Genomic DNA, 15493 nt, shown 5'->3' with positions numbered 1-15493 from the left:
TATTTTTACATGTGCAATATTGTTGAAAGCATTTTCACCATTAAGTGCAATGTCAAAATTATGAAAATGCCAATTAATTTTTTTTCCTCCCAGAGTGGTTCGAAAGAATAAAGTCAACACTCGTTGAAAAAGGATGACGTCTGTGTAGTTTTTATTTTTCACTATTTATTGTACAAGCCTGAAATTCCATTGGTCAGAAAAAGTCACAAGAGAAACCCTTAACAGCAAACTGATTGAAACGAGCACTTAAGCACCACCTTAACTAACCACAAAAAGCACTGTGCTCAGGAAACAAACGGTGTGACGTTCCTCCAAACGGCACACATTAGTCAGCCACCGCTTAGAGAGAGAGATCAACCTCATCACCGACCCGTTGCCACGGTTTTTCTCCTTGTCCTCCGCACTATTGGTCGGCTACCAGCGCCGCTCCCTCCCTGCGCTGGCTCTCAGTGGCACGCCCACATATGTGCTTCCTGTTTGCGTACTGATCTTATTCTGGGATGTTGGCAGTGTGTTGCAGTGGTTTGATTGAAATGTTGGTCCGTGACCGATCGAGTAGCTCTTTCAACGCCACGAGCTACGAGTTAGCTTACAGTGTGTGTGTCGGTGTTGATATGTCCTTTGGATATTGAAGGCAAATCTGGGTCTCCGTGTAGGTTTGTTTGCCCTTTGGGTAGGCCATGTGTAGAGGTTCAGCGATGATATGAGTGAATGGTTTAAAAATCAGTACATATTTAAAAAATCTTCAGTAGTCGTGTTTTTCAAGTGGAAGGGTTTTGAAAAACAGAGGCACTTCTCCAATGTATTTATATTCTGCAATTGTTTTTGTTGTTGATCAAATGGGAGTGCATTAAGAGCAAAACAGGCCAATTTCACACGATTGTCAGTTAAAAAAAGATTATGTATAATAATTACAATGGCAGTAACTGTTAGGTTGTCTGAAATAGACAAGAATTTTAAAATGTCAACATCTAATCCATGTTGAATGTATATTTACTAAACAAACAGTATATTAGGTCATGTAAGAATTCCAATATTAAAAGCACTCTTGGCCATTTTAATGCCTCACAAATACTGGTATTATTTAATTATATTAAGAACGACCTCTATTTCTATTATACCTATTCAATGCCCAACCAAGGGATCCTTAGAATGTGATAGTTCACTAGTGCAAAAAAGCATATTCGAATATGACAAAAAAAGTGCAAAGTTAATGTCTTGTTTTCTACTTTCAGGCGGCCATGAAGTGACACTAATATTCTAAGGTGATGAACACAGAGCAACTGTACAAACTTAAGCTTCTTTTTTTTTTTTTTTGCCTGAAGATGCACACATATATTTGATGATCACGCAAAACATTGGTATACACAACTTCAGCACACAAAAGCAGATATAGAAATATACAGCACTGGCACACACCAAAAATGGCACACAAAGTTACAACACAGTAACCAGTCACAGATACTGAGCTACGTAAGGCTTGACAACAAAACTCTGCTACATCTATGCTGAGTTTGGGATGTACAGGTTGTCACTATTACACCCCTTATCCAAATACTGAGTAAAACACACACACACACACAGACACACAGACACACACTAGAGCTGTATTAGGTAGGGGCTGGGCTGTTATGGGTCATACACATAGTGGTCGGTACACCATGGTTCATTACACAAACTGACTCTGTTGCTGGTCTGCTCCGTGGCGCTCGGTGGGTCTCTATAAACATATAAACAAATAAAAACAATAAAAACAAAACAACACAAAATAAATTATTACACCGATGAACGTCTGCATGGCGACATTTGATGGGGGTGACGGAGCGGGTGGAGAGGGGGGGGTGGCGGAGATGGACGACCAGCCCGTTGGTCGCGGCGAGGGGAGCGTACTGGCGTCGGTGTCTCATGGTAAGCGTGGGGTTTACCATGTCCTCCCCGTGCTGTAGGCCTCAGACCAGTGCACGGCCGTCTGTGCGGAGGTCTGGGTCTACGGCACACGGGTGGGTCCACATGCTGCTCATGCTCAGGTCTACAGGTGGAGGCTACCAAGAGGTCTGTTGGTTCATGCGTTAGTGTGCGCTCATGCTCTCCCCCCCCCCCCCCCCCCCCCCACTCTGTCGCTGCCTTGGGCTGCGCCGCGGCGTTAGCTGGGTTAATGGTTAATGGTTGACACTGGCCAACCGTGAGGAGGAACCAGTTCCCACTGGTTTAGTGAGCCGGAGTGTACCCTGGTGCTGTTCAATAAAAACACATTCTAAAACACCCGTTGTGTACAAAATTTATTTCATGCATGGAATTTGTATTTACATTTCTTTTTTTATTTCAATACTGTTGCATAAATGTAAAATACATGCATTAACTTTTCCCAAAGAGTTCACATCCCCTAATTAATTGTAATGTTTTTTTTTTTGTTTAACCTTAAATTGCATTGAGTTCACCTGCATCTCATTACATAAAATCTTCACAAGATTTTTTTTTTATGTCCATTAATTACCACAGCAATAGACAAAACTCATGAATGTAAAAACAATGCTCATACAGAATGAGATATTTTATGAATTACTCAAGCTATATTATAGACGTTAACATTTCTTATGTGTCATCTTACAACTTGTTAAAGTGCCAGAAAAGACGTGTGCATATATAATGGAGTGTTATAAAATGTATGTGTTGGCGTATTGATGCTTGGGATCAACACAGCGGTCAAATATACGCTTTAGGAGACATAATATTTCTGGTCAATATTATGGTTGGTGTCATTTTTGGCTCTATAAAGTTCCCGGCTCCATGTCTCCTGGCTGTTTTGCTTAGGAACACAATCCTCCCTGTCAAACCAGATATAACCGGTTCATATGGACCTCAACTTAAAACCTACCCTGGTTACATCTATGGGATTTGTTATTTTGATTGAACTGTCAGAGGATATGTATGTGTGATTGCACCACATGCAATAAAGCACTCATTGCACTGTTATGAGCACAAGATTGAATATGTTGATGCTACAATGTGGGCACTGATGCTTTCCCTTCTACATTCGTTCAACAACTCGTATGTCCTTCCAATATATGAAGGCACAGCACTTATGCAATGGTCAAACATTGTTTCAATTGAGAAAAGTTACTGCAATGAGCGCAGTGTTTCTCGTGGCTGGTTTGTAATACTGTTTTAAAGTGAGTGAGTGAGTGACGCTCATAACAGCGCCAGTTAGCTGTATGATTAAACATGTTCAATGTGGCTATTTTTTTGTTGAAGCCCCAGTCAAAATATAGACATTAAATTTGTATAATATTTGGGGGAAAGGCAAAGGATGGTAGCTACATAAAAATCTTCTGCTTTGATTGAGTCTCTTTTGTAAAGCTGTTTCAAAATGCATAAAATGAAGAAACTCCTTTGAATGAAAACAAATTTAAAAAAGTTTTTTTTTCCATACAGTTACTGCAATACAGTGAGCTTCTGGAGAAACATATCATGCGGTTCATGCAAACGGACAGATGTTCCTCTGTTAACATTATATTATTCATCACTAGTATCAGGAATTGCCATCATTTTCATTTTGCATCTTACATCAAGAACATCGCGTTCATAAATTTGGATTGCCACTCATTTAATAGCAGTTCTTGTCTTGGTTTTGCACTCATGGAATAACAAGGTCTCTACTTTGCAACATACAAAGCACTTTGGAGAAGTTCCCTTAACAGCTGGCAAAAGTATCCCTCAGATACGTTTTCAAAGCCACATATTGTTATTGTTCAACATATATATGTATATATATACATATATATATACATATATATGTATATATATATATATATATATATATATATATATATTTATATATATATTTATATATATATAAGCAAAATGAGGGGGGTGTCACATCTTATGAAATCGTTTTCTTTCACAAGTGTTTCAATTAGCAGATGAGATCTGAAGAGTTACACGCTGAGACAGCGAGAGATCAGAAGCAACCGAGCAACAGGCAGAGAATCGAGATGTCAAAGAAAGAGATGTGGTCTAGACTCTACTGAAATGACCCATGCAGAGTGGCACGATGACTCTTTATGTCTTTGTAAGTCGAGGTTGGGATGACACACCCAAGGAGAAGGGCCACTTGGGGGGAACTCTAGCAAGGGTCAGATACAGAGTTACTGGATGGAGGTGGCGGTTGAAAAAAAGGTGCAAGAACAAAGGTTTTCCAAAGAAAACGATTTAGACGGGAAAAGGTCGAGGAGAGGTGTGGTGGGGGTGAAAGCTCACACCTGAGTCCGCTGCATTGTTTCTGTGGGTCAACCATGCTACATAATGGATGGGATGGGAGAATGTGAGTGTTGCATTAGACAGGGTGGGCTGCAGGGCAGGGCGCACACCGAGGACACTCCTGAAGCGTCCTCGCTCATGCCAGACATGCTGTTAAGACTCCAAGGCTTTTCATAACCTTTGGTTGGAAAACAGAGAACGTTCTGAGTACACTGCTGCCACCGCAACGCTGCTGCTGCTGAATCCATGAACACAACGGCTCTGGTGCTTCATCTTTTGATTAGGCTACACCTGTTGCTTTCTTGGTTTTGACTCAAAGTAAACAGGTCAGCACAGACTTGGTATTTCTATATGTATATATATATGTCGATGGTTAATCTCCATGTGTTTGAGTGCATCAGGAGTCAAAAATAAATAAATAAACAAATAAATATAAAATAAACAGACTGCATGCACCAGGTGGTATTTGAGATGGTTTCGGAGTTTAACACTCGTTCTTTTTTTAGTTCAAGAGGCAGGGGTGCGTCCTACAGCAGGGTCACTCTGTATGCAAAAATAGGTGTGCTTGTTTCACAAATGTAGTCAAAGTTAAACTAAAATACACACTTCAATGTGCTGATATGGGTGTGCTTATGGGCTCAGAGAGGGATGTACACATGACATACCAAACCTCACACTGAAGCCTCTTCTAGAAGAAGTGTTTTTTTTTTATACAAACTTTTTTTTTTTTTCTCCTTCAGCCTACAACCTGTTGACTTGTAAACAAGGTGGTTTTAGTCAGCAGTGCTGCTGGCGTCATTAGAAGCATGCCACCGGGCAAGCGGCCATTTAGTTTCCATGTGTGCTGTGCTCCTAAACCATCCTGATAACACCGTCGTCCCGAGACACACATGCATCATTATGCAGCAGAGCAAAGGTTCCCCCGGTCGGGAAGTCAAACACACACACACACACACACACACACACACACACACCGCTGACCACGTGTAGCACACAAACACCTCCCTAGGCATTTAGAACAACACATTCTTGTTCATATAAAACTCTGAAAATAGTGTTTCTTGTGTTTCTTTTTTCTTCTCTTTTAAATAAATAAAATGTGGTAAGCAATATGAATGGGAATTTAAAAAATATATCGTGTCGCTGTGGAACGCTCCTTGGTTAATCTTTGTGGCTGTTGTGCTCGGGCGTGGGGTGGTTCTACAGACCGGGGGTGTGTGAGAACCGTTCCTACACGGTACTCCATGCGACCGACGTGAGGACAGGCGAGGGCGGGGGAGTCGAGAGAGGATGAAGCTAAACCGAGGTTTGACGTTGTGGTTCATGTCTGTCGCTCATGTGTTTGTTCATGTTTACGTGTTCATATGTGTGTGTGTGTGTGTGTGTGTGTGTGTGCTCTCGTTGGGATTAATCGAGGTGAGACGCCTCGCCAAGATGAGAGCGGGAGCGTGCAAGAGAGAGAGAGAGAGGGAGTGAGTGAGAGAGAGAGAGAGAGCGAGCGAGAGAGAGAGAGAGAAGGGCGAAAAAGGGAGCAGCAATCCCGTCTAGGGTGTCAGTGTCTTACGGGGGCCTGTGATTGGCTGTTACTGTACGTACCCCTCCTCACTTTGCCCCCGGCGTGGTTGGGCCGCTCCGCCTTGGGCACCAGGAAGCAGGGCCGCTCCCGGTCGCTGGGGCTGAAGGTCTCCTCGGGGGAGACGGCCTGGTCGATGTGGGGGCAGTCCTCGTCCGCCAGCGCCGCGTCCGCCGCCTCGCCGTTCAGCTTGGACTCTGGGGGGCCGGGGGGGGGGGGGGGGGGGGCCCGGGGGGACAGACAACACACAGGACGTGGTGAGGGTCGTCTTAGCTCAGGAGGTGGCGCAGGTTGACCTGTAACAGGAAGGTTGCTGGTTCGATCCCCGGCTCACTCCTAGCTGTGAGTGTGGAGGTGTCCCTGAGCGAGACGCCCTCACCCTGACTGCTCCTGACGCGCTGGCTGTCGCCCTGCGTGGTCGACTCCGCCGTCGGTGTGTCACTGTGTGTATTAACCGCTGTAAGTCGCTTTGGATAAAAGCGTCTGCTAAATGCCCTGAATGTCAATTTGGGGATTTTCGGGAGCCAAGAAAAGAATAACAAACCCCACACAGATCCCATGCCTCCAGTGATTGTCTTGAGATGAGAGGCTCTTATACAATAATTGACAATGCACTCAAAAATACCTATCTCTTAATGAGAAGCCTTCGCGGGGACATTTAATTAAATGCGTCTCAAAGTGCACATGTGGAAATACATAGCAGCGGTATTTCATTTAGCTGTCTCATAAGTCATGATGCCATGTTGTGCTGGATGTGTATATAAAGCGTACGCACTATGCCAGTGATATATATATATAGCTTTCATCTCCAATGACAATACGCCAAATGTGAAAGTAAACCCACAGTAATGTGTTTTTAATGCCCTCTGCACGATTGTTGCGTTGTGATGTATTCCAAGGATAGCGGCTCGCGCCGTGGGCCTTAAGAGGCAGGGTGAGTGAGTCACCGCGCTAAGAACTGCAGAATCAATAGCTGCTATCCTCAGGCCCATCTTTACGTTCTCCCATTCAGCCTCAGAAACGCCAGTCATCACACTGTCCATTGATTCATCAGATACACGTTCATTTGTTTAACCTGACCCCCTGACTCATCCATTAGCGCAAGAAGACCAGGAGGCCGCTGAGGCGCGCCCCTGCTCCTAGGGGGGAACACACAGGACAGGGGGCGACATATCAGTGCTGAGCTCTGCTCAAAGGGTCCTACCTTGGAACTTGATCTCAAAGACGTCGTCGTGGGCGATGGGGCTCTGGTGCTGGGAGCTGATGCTGGACTTACAGTAGTCGGGCGAGCCGGGCCGCGGGGCCCGCGGGATGTGCTTGTTCTTCTTCTTGGGCAGCTTCTGCTTGGCCATGGCCAGGGAGTAGTACATCCCGAAGTTGTTGACGATGACGGGCACGGGCATGGCGATGGTGAGCACCCCGGCCAGCGCGCACAGAGCCCCCACCAGCATGCCGGAGGTGGTCTGGGGGTACATGTCCCCGTAGCCCAGCGTGGTCATGGTCACCACCGCCCACCAGAAGCCGATGGGGATGTTCTTGAAGTGCGTGTGGTTGCTGGCGTGGGGGTCGTTGGGGTTGGCGCCGATGCGCTCGGCGTAGTAGATCATGGTGGCGAAGATCAGCACGCCCAGGGCCAGGAAGATGATGAGCAGCAGGAACTCGTTGGTGCTGGCGCGCAGCGTGTGGCCCAGCACGCGCAGCCCCACGAAGTGACGCGTCAGCTTGAAGATGCGCAGGATGCGGACAAAGCGGACCACCCGCAGGAAGCCCAGCACGTCCTTGGCGGCCTTGGAGGACAGGCCGCTGAGGCCCACCTCCAGGTAGAAGGGCAGGATGGCCACAAAGTCGATGATGTTCAGCGCGTTGCGGATGAAGTCCAGCTTGTTGGGACAGAACGTTATTCGCATGAGGAACTCGAAGGTGAACCAGATGACGCACACGCCCTCGATGTAGGTGAGGAACGCCACCGTCTCCACCTCGGGGTAGATGTGCTCCACCGTCACGTTGTCCACGATCTCCACCTCGGTGCGGTTGATGATGGGGTTGAAGGCCTCGTGGGTCTCCAGGCAGAAGGTGGTGATGGACACGAGGATGAAGAAGAGCGAGGCCAGAGCGATCCACTGGGGAGGTGACGGGGAACACGAAGTAAGAAACCGGAGAACAGTGACACACACGCACACACACACACACAGGCACACACACACATGTATACACACACGCACACACAGGCACACACACACATGTATACACACACGCACACACACACAGGCACACACACACACACACACACACGCTGTAATCAAGCTCAGCTGCCTGGTAACGATTCCCAGAGAGATGCACTGAGATTAATCCATTATCTGAGACTATAGGGGGAATACTGAGGTAATGACATTGAAACACAATGTAACCCCCCCCCCCTCCCTCCCACCATAACACACACACACACACACACACACACACACCCTTATTCTGTATACACGTGCCCACTTATTATTTGAGTCCACGTTCCCGCCGTGAGCCTTGGTTCGATAGGCCCGCTGTAAACGGGGGATCCATCCGATCCATCCGTCCTTACAGCGGGAGCCTCTCCTCCCTGCAGCTGTCTCAAGGTCGCGCCGTGTTCAAACGGCGAGCCCTGATCTGAGCCCCGTCTGCAAGACCATCAGCAGGAGCGCAGCGCACACAGGGCACAGAGCAGCGTCCATTCGAGGGCCTGTTGACTCAACTGTCAGCTGTTGGAAATAAGCGTCATGATCCACGGATCATGACGCGTATTCATGGACAAACTCCACATTTGATCCTGAACTTCATATTTCATGAATAAGAGTCAGTAACCCGTCCTCCATAGCCATCGATCAGAGGATCCTCTTGCATTCCTCTTCACATTCAGACATGCACTCAGATATGTATGAGGTGTACAACATTGATTGCAGAAAGATACACCATTTCCTCCGGGGTATTGGTATCAACCACATGGCCGTTGTGTCACTCCATCCCTTAGTTTCCATACACACACATACTATAGAGTGGTTCTTCCTCTCAGCTGCTCCCATTGGAATAGAGAGGTTGTTATTGTTAGGATGTATGGGGGGCGGTCTATAACTCACATGTCAGCGTGCCAGCCAGGGCTCTCTGGGCTAATGAGTGCGAGTGAGGACATGTTATCTCTCCATCCATGCTGTAATTGCATAATGAGATCGGAGGAAGGCGACCAGAGAAGTAGTGCAGGGCCAGGGCAAGTCGGGGCTTGAAGAGGTGAGAGGCTTGTATGCACACACTCACACACACAAACACATATACACACACACACACACACACACACACATATCACATGCTCAGATGTATATCCAGTATCATTGCCCTGCTAAGGCAACCTCCCCAGAAAGCAGCAGCAGAGTGACATGTTTAATATCCATAAACAGCCCATAAACAGTCCCTTTATCGACTGTCAGGGCGGGCCGCACTCTAATCTTGACAAATGCTCTTTCCACTCCGCCCACTTAATCCTGGTTTTCCACCATCTAGCCGTTAATGCAACCAAAGTATGTGTACAGCAGCAGCCACGTGAATAATATATATTTTTATTAATTGATTTAAAAGAAGTTGTTGAATTGCTTCACATAACACTGATGCCAATTAGCAATGACCAATTAGCATGGACGTTTCCTGGTGCCAGGAACAAACCGAGCCAGCGAGAAATGATCACGCTGCTTGTCATGTGATGCAAAGAAGATGAAAGCGACCAGCTCACCTCTCAAGTGCTGTCTACAGCAACACTGTGGTCTACAGACCCAAGCTTAACAACACCATTACAGAATATTCACAGCGTGAATCACCTCACACACGCTCTGGTTTTCTAATGAATACATCTGGAAGGTCTCCTCTCCTGCACCTCATGTTGCAGTGAAGGGAACTCCAGTTATACAGGATCTTTCATTACCAACCGTTTGCCCACTGCAAATACAGTGTGTAATTAATCCAGAGGTTCAAATTAATCTGGTATCCAGATTTAGCCGTGGCAGTCCCTCGGGTGGTCTGGGGTCTCCTCAGTGATAGGGAGTGAGGGAGTCCTCAGTACAGGCCTACACTGAGCTGAATCTAACAGAAACGGAGGGAAACGTGTCCTCATTGATAAACAATGCCACTGTAGCGGGGCTGTAGTCGTAGTGTGAGCCCTACGGGTCGATACCCTATCACCGCGGGCCGTCTGCTGAACCAACAACAGGCCAGCTGTGCGACTGAGCCAGGCCAAGTCCTAAGTCCTCTCGCCATCGGACCAATGAGGAGCCCTCGACCTAAATGGAGGACTGCCCACAACAGGTCCCAGAATCCCACCTCTTGACACCCGTTCTGTCTGGAGGGCTGCCAGGCTGCGGACACGCTGCCAGGGCCCAGGTCTGCTGGTTTGTGGCTGACCTATTTATCCACGCTGCCAGCTAGGCCAGGTGCTGTCGTCCTGAAGGTCTGCTCAAACCCAACCCCCCACTTCGTCACGTCCACAGAGGGCAACTTGCGGAAGGGGAGAATGGGGGGGGGGGGGGGGGGGATTGAGGGACAGGGGGGAATGATTCACATGCAAATAGATTCTGACGAAGTCATTGGTCGATGTTTTCCCGCTCTCTACCTATTAGACATCGGCAGACTCCTCAGGGAGGGCCGTTTCAAGGTCGACAGCCCCCCCCAGCCCACCCCTCGTCTGAGACCACGTGCTCAGGTAGGCCGTGTCTCTGCCTCTGGTCCAGAAACTCAACACTGGAAATTCTTAACAGTTCATTGTTTCAATGTGTGTGGGCTTCGAATGAACACAAGCGGAGACACAAAGACACCGGGCCTGTAACACACTCACCCTTGCATATTTGGAGGAGTATGGGTCCTCGAACAGAGCCCAGACCCGCCTCTGCCACCTGCCCCACGAGCCGCCGTGCCGGACCCCCGCCGTGTCCCCCAACGCCAGCCTCCGCGTCATCTCGTCCGCCTCGTCCACCTCCCCGTGCTCCACGTCCTGCTCGGTGGGGTCGTCGCTGCCCAGGTCCAGCAGGGCCCCCCCGGCGAAGCTGTCAAGGGCCTCCTCGGCCTCCCGGTGCTGGCGGTACGTCATCCAGCAGCATGGCTCCACGTCCGTCTCGTCGATGCCCCAGAAGGCCAGCTCCTCTTCGTAGAGGGGCCCGCACACGTCCGCGGGGCAGTGCAGCTTACCTGTCCGGTAGTAGTTGAGGATGTGCGCGAAGACGCCAGGGTGTCGGTCGAAGAAGAACTCCTCGATGTTGGCGTCATAGTCAAAGTGGTTGGGCGCGTCGGGCTCGGCCAGCCAGGACAAGCGGGTGCCAGGTAGGGTGCGCAGGGTGCTGCGGTAGGTCTGATGTCTGATCCCTCCCACGTTTATAACAATGCGATCCTTGTCGTCGCTCAAGCCCATTGCGTCCCCTAGGCATTTCTTCTATAAGTTCCCTTCATCACAATGGCAACTCTCCGCGCGGCCGAACGCATGCATGCAACACATGCAGCAGCACCCAGTGGGTGAGCTGGGAGAGGCGCACCTAGAGCAGAGCAGGAGCGACTCAACTAAACAACCATCCGTCCGTCAGCAACAACAACGACACAATGATGCTGACGATGCATTGGGGAGCTCTGCCTCGACCCCCCGTCTGCTATTAATTCCACCCAATATTTCTCCGAGCGCCTGCGTGCACATGTGTGTAGATTACGCACGCCGGGTTCAGTCGCTGGGCTCACCGGGGAATCCAAAAACGAGTGTCGCCGATGGTCTCACATTCAGAACGGACGTCTCATCATCGATGTATCCAACAAACCCCGACTGTGCGTGTTCAAACGGGTTCCACCCCAATAAATCCAGGGCATGGACCGGGAGGAGGAGAGGCAGTAGATCACTCAGCTGGTGACATTCACAGCAAGGTGACCGCGGTGCTGAAGGGACAGCGCCTGGTCCAGAGTCCGGAGACACAGGGACGCACCGTCTCCTGGATCACTCCCCTCCTGTTGCCAACCAGTTCATCCACACCGATGGCGAGCCCGCTTCCTCCTTCCAGGGCGGAGAAGGAGAAGAGACAGTGGGTCGTTTATCCCCACGTCTTTATCCTAATGACACTTTCTGTTTCACAGAAAGGGAAAGCATCTCTTTCCATTCATGGATCGCCTGCTGTCTGCTCCCTTGTTATGCACACCTATGCGGTCCTGTCTGTGCCGTGTCTCTCACACTCCTCTTGTGAGGCAGTGAGAACGAGGCGCGCAGCAGATGGGAGGGGAGGCAAACAAAAGACTACAGGCTGCTGAGCACCAGGTCGGCTTCTGATCCCTGTTCATTTGAGTTGTGGTTCTTCAGACGAGCCTGCCCAGCTGAGAACATCCTGGAGCAGATGGATGAACAAAAAATAAACTGTTGAATACTCCCATTTAAGATGTTTCCCTGTGTGAGGCGGTGTGTCACCATCACCAGAGAGGTGTGTCCCTGCTGAAGCATTACGCGATTCGACCTCTACCATTCAAGAATCTGACTGTAATGTGTTGTTCCGATGAGAACAACGTTTCGAACCAAATGGATTCGATGCACTATTGACATCAACTCTTTGTCTCAATTATTTATAATTATGAACTATGGTAATGATGATGTGTGTTATTGAATGCATTACGCCTCCCGAGCTGTCCGAGCCTAATGAGCCCCCATTAGAGGAGCTGCCGGCAGAGGTCGCTGTCGGGTCAGATAGGAAAGTGCCTCTGGCTCTGCTCCTTTATCGTGGATCTACTTCAGGGGCCGAATCTTTTCATTCCGCTGAAGCTCTTCGTAAATATATCTTGATTTATTGATTTGACGTATACCTTCCTTCCTCCTTCTATCTTTCTTTCTTAAATTGTCCCTTTATTTATCTCTTTCTTTCTATCTTCCTTTATGCATTTTTCCATTTATTACTCTTTTTATTCTTATTTATTTTATTTTATTTTATTGGTTTATTTAAGACAGGGACCATGTACAAGGTTCATTAATTACGTGGAGCAAAAAGACGGCTTGTGCCAGATTATGTACCAGATTATAGCTAAAGCTCTTCTTTGTCTTTATTTCTATATTCAGCCTTTCTGCCTTTCTTTCTTTCTTACTCTTTTCTTTCTCCCTCTATCCATTCTTCCCTTTTCCGTTCCTCCTTCTCTTTCTCTCTTTCATTCCTTCCTCCTTGCCTCCCAGTTCCAGGGCCCACTGCTCTTTTGTTTTAGACGGAGGGCAGTTCTCTGTCTCGGTTTTCATCTCCCAGTGAGGAGGAGTTAGCCTGGCAGCGCCTGGAACTTCAGGCTGAATAAAGTGTCCCCTCTGGTCAGTGACTGCCGCAGTGATCCCGGCGGCTCAGTGGAGGTACAAACCGTTCTCATACCCAGAAGAAGAATCCACTATTGACACGATGGTTGTGGCAGGCTGTACCCGGTGCATCAAATACATGCTATTCTTCTTTAATTTTGTTTTTTGGGTAAGTTCATCCTATTTTACTCATCAATTCTCACCTCTCAATCTAAGCTGCACCTTGAATGCCTTCAACACCTCGTCACTATCCTCCAGGGCTGATTAATAAGTCATGGCTCAGAGAGGCTTTCCGGTGCTGCTGTTCATTCTGCTGCCCTGTTTGGTTCAGCGATGCTATTAATGCCTTTTAATACGCTGTATTGTTTTGTTGGGCCGAGCCCTGGGGAGTCTGAGCTGGGATGGAGGAGACAGGGACCCCAGGCCAGTGTGTGTGTTTCTCCTGTTTTATCACTACTCTGGTCCAGGAGGTCGCTGAACATCACCTAAATACGGCTTGTTGTTCAACAATTTTTCAGCTCTTAGAGTTTTCCGATATCATCAAACAGGAATAATAATGTTAGAAATCATGCAAAATGATTGAAAGGAATAACACATGATAAATGAATGAACACGCACAAATCCAAACCTAGAATTGCCCAAAGGGGACCAAATCTTGCCGGGGTTTTCTTTCTGCATAGCCTTTGCAAGAGGAAAACATTACATAGCCTACAATCTTAGTAGCAGCTTTACGCGGGTGTAGCCGTAGCCCCGTGTGGTGTCTGTCTCTGTCTGGCCTTTGAGCCCAGCCTCGCCACCACCGCCCGACACCCAGATGTTCACATCCTCCCCGCCCTGCAGCCACTCGCCGCTGGCTCCTGCGCACTCAGAATCGATCGCTCACCGCCGCTGAACTTCCTTTGCCTTCGTTCAACCTATTGTCTCCACTGGAGATAAGCCCAGCGTCCCCACACATCCTGAGGACTCCTGACTTGACTGACTACTTCCTCTGTTGTTGTTCCCGCCGTGCCCTGTCACTGGGAAGCGCTGCGAGTCCTCTCTCTTCCTCGTGCCACAGGATTTTTCATGTTGAGGACCCAGTTTCCTGTTTCCAAGGGAACAATGGAGAGGAGAGGTGACCCTAATTCTGCCCGTAGCGCCGCAGTGTAAACACGGACCCGAGGAAGGGAGCCGTCACCATGTGGATGTAAAAGGATCCCACCTTTTGCCTCTTAAGATGTTGCTTAAAAATAATGCTTATAATGCTCTGTATTTCTGTCTCTGTCTCTCCCCCTCTCTCACTCTGTATCTCTCTCACTCTACATCTCTCTTCCTCTCTCTATCCCTCTTCCCCTCGCTCCCTCACTACTTGTCTCTGTCTCTCCCTCCCTCTCCCTCTCCCGCCCCTCTCGTTTGTACAGCTGGCTGGAGGGGTCATCCTAGCTGTGGCGTTGTGGCTTCGTCATGACAGTAAAACCAGTAACCTGCTCATCCAGCAGTTTGACGGCCACCAGGCCCCCAGCACCTTCTACATCAGTAAGTATCCCCTCTGTCCCCCCCACCCCCAAACCCCACGTCCCTCTTTAATCTAGAACCTACAGCCAAGAGTCCTTTCAAACTCTTGTCTGACGGCTCTTTTCATTAGGGAAGTAGACATCTAGAAGTTCACGGTTAAAAGTTAAAGGTTGTTAACCCTAACCCAACAGAGCTACTGGTTTTAGCTCAACTGAGCAAGGCATTAACACTGCCAGAGTTAGGGATTCCAACCCATACATCATTGTAAAATACCCTTTGGGAAAAGGTGTTCACCAGATGGTATTTATTATCCTTTCAACATGGTATTGGATAGTATTCAACAATCAGATTTATTGTGAGTCATTCAGTTATCTAGCTGTCCCGTTTTTTTTATAGTTTTTTTGCACAGCACATTCCACTATGGCGTTTCCTTCCCCGGTTTACACCTGGCGCTCTGCACCGCAGGAAGTGTGTTGTTCATACAGCCGCTATAGTTAGCAACACTTTATGTTGTTTTATTATGCAAGGCAGCTCCAGAAATAGCCAGAGCCGGGCTGACCTTGAGGTTGACCTCTGAGGAGCGAGCAGGCCACAGGCCTAGCGGGCCCTACCCCGGGCTCCGGGCTCAGGGTTATCACAACACAGATGTGTGCATGCAGGGGGTTCTCTCCCTGTGTCCTCCCACGCGGCACGCTGGATCCAGACTGGTCTGCATCCCCATGCCTCCAATCCCTGGAAGAATTGCTTTGTAAGAAACATGGCCAATAACACTGCTGCCCCTAACCACGGCAAGGGCTCTGCAACAGGGGTTGGCTCCTGGGCAATGCACTTTAAGGCAACCCACTGCTCTTCAAGTTAGGAGGGGT

General features: G+C 48.5%; 2 protein-coding genes across 3 annotated transcripts in view; one reads left to right on the top strand and one right to left on the bottom strand.

The window, feature by feature from the left end:
* Positions 1-4019: 4019 nt before the first annotated feature.
* On the bottom strand, positions 4020-11462 carry kcnc1b (potassium voltage-gated channel, Shaw-related subfamily, member 1b). The gene is made up of 4 exons (XM_084477364.1): positions 10677-11462; positions 7035-7950; positions 5854-6027; positions 4020-4435 (listed from the first exon to the last, which is right to left on the bottom strand). Exons 1-4 carry the CDS (start codon positions 11244-11246, stop codon positions 4296-4298), a joined length of 1800 nt encoding a protein of 599 aa, XP_084333490.1. The 5' UTR covers positions 11247-11462; the 3' UTR covers positions 4020-4295.
* A 1108-nt stretch (positions 11463-12570) lies between these two features.
* Positions 12571-15493, top strand: part of LOC311356867 (CD81 antigen-like) — a 10052-nt gene continuing 7129 nt past the window's right edge. Inside the window, exons 1-3 of one of the 2 annotated variants that reach the window (XM_084476723.1) lie at positions 12571-12629; positions 13055-13302; positions 14534-14648. In XM_084476723.1, the coding sequence (XP_084332849.1) occupies positions 13237-13302; positions 14534-14648 (181 nt within the window). In that variant the 5' untranslated portion in view covers positions 12571-12629; positions 13055-13236. Of the gene's footprint in view, positions 12630-13046; positions 13303-14533; positions 14649-15493 lie in introns of those variants that run through there. The other variant, XM_084476722.1, reaches the window with a different exon arrangement.

Source organism: Micromesistius poutassou, assembly GCF_964030765.1.
Source record: "Micromesistius poutassou genome assembly, chromosome: 13".
NCBI classification, from domain to species: domain Eukaryota; kingdom Metazoa; phylum Chordata; class Actinopteri; order Gadiformes; family Gadidae; genus Micromesistius; species Micromesistius poutassou.
Note: the sequence above shows the minus strand (reverse complement) of the source record. Positions and strands in the feature narration are given on the sequence as shown.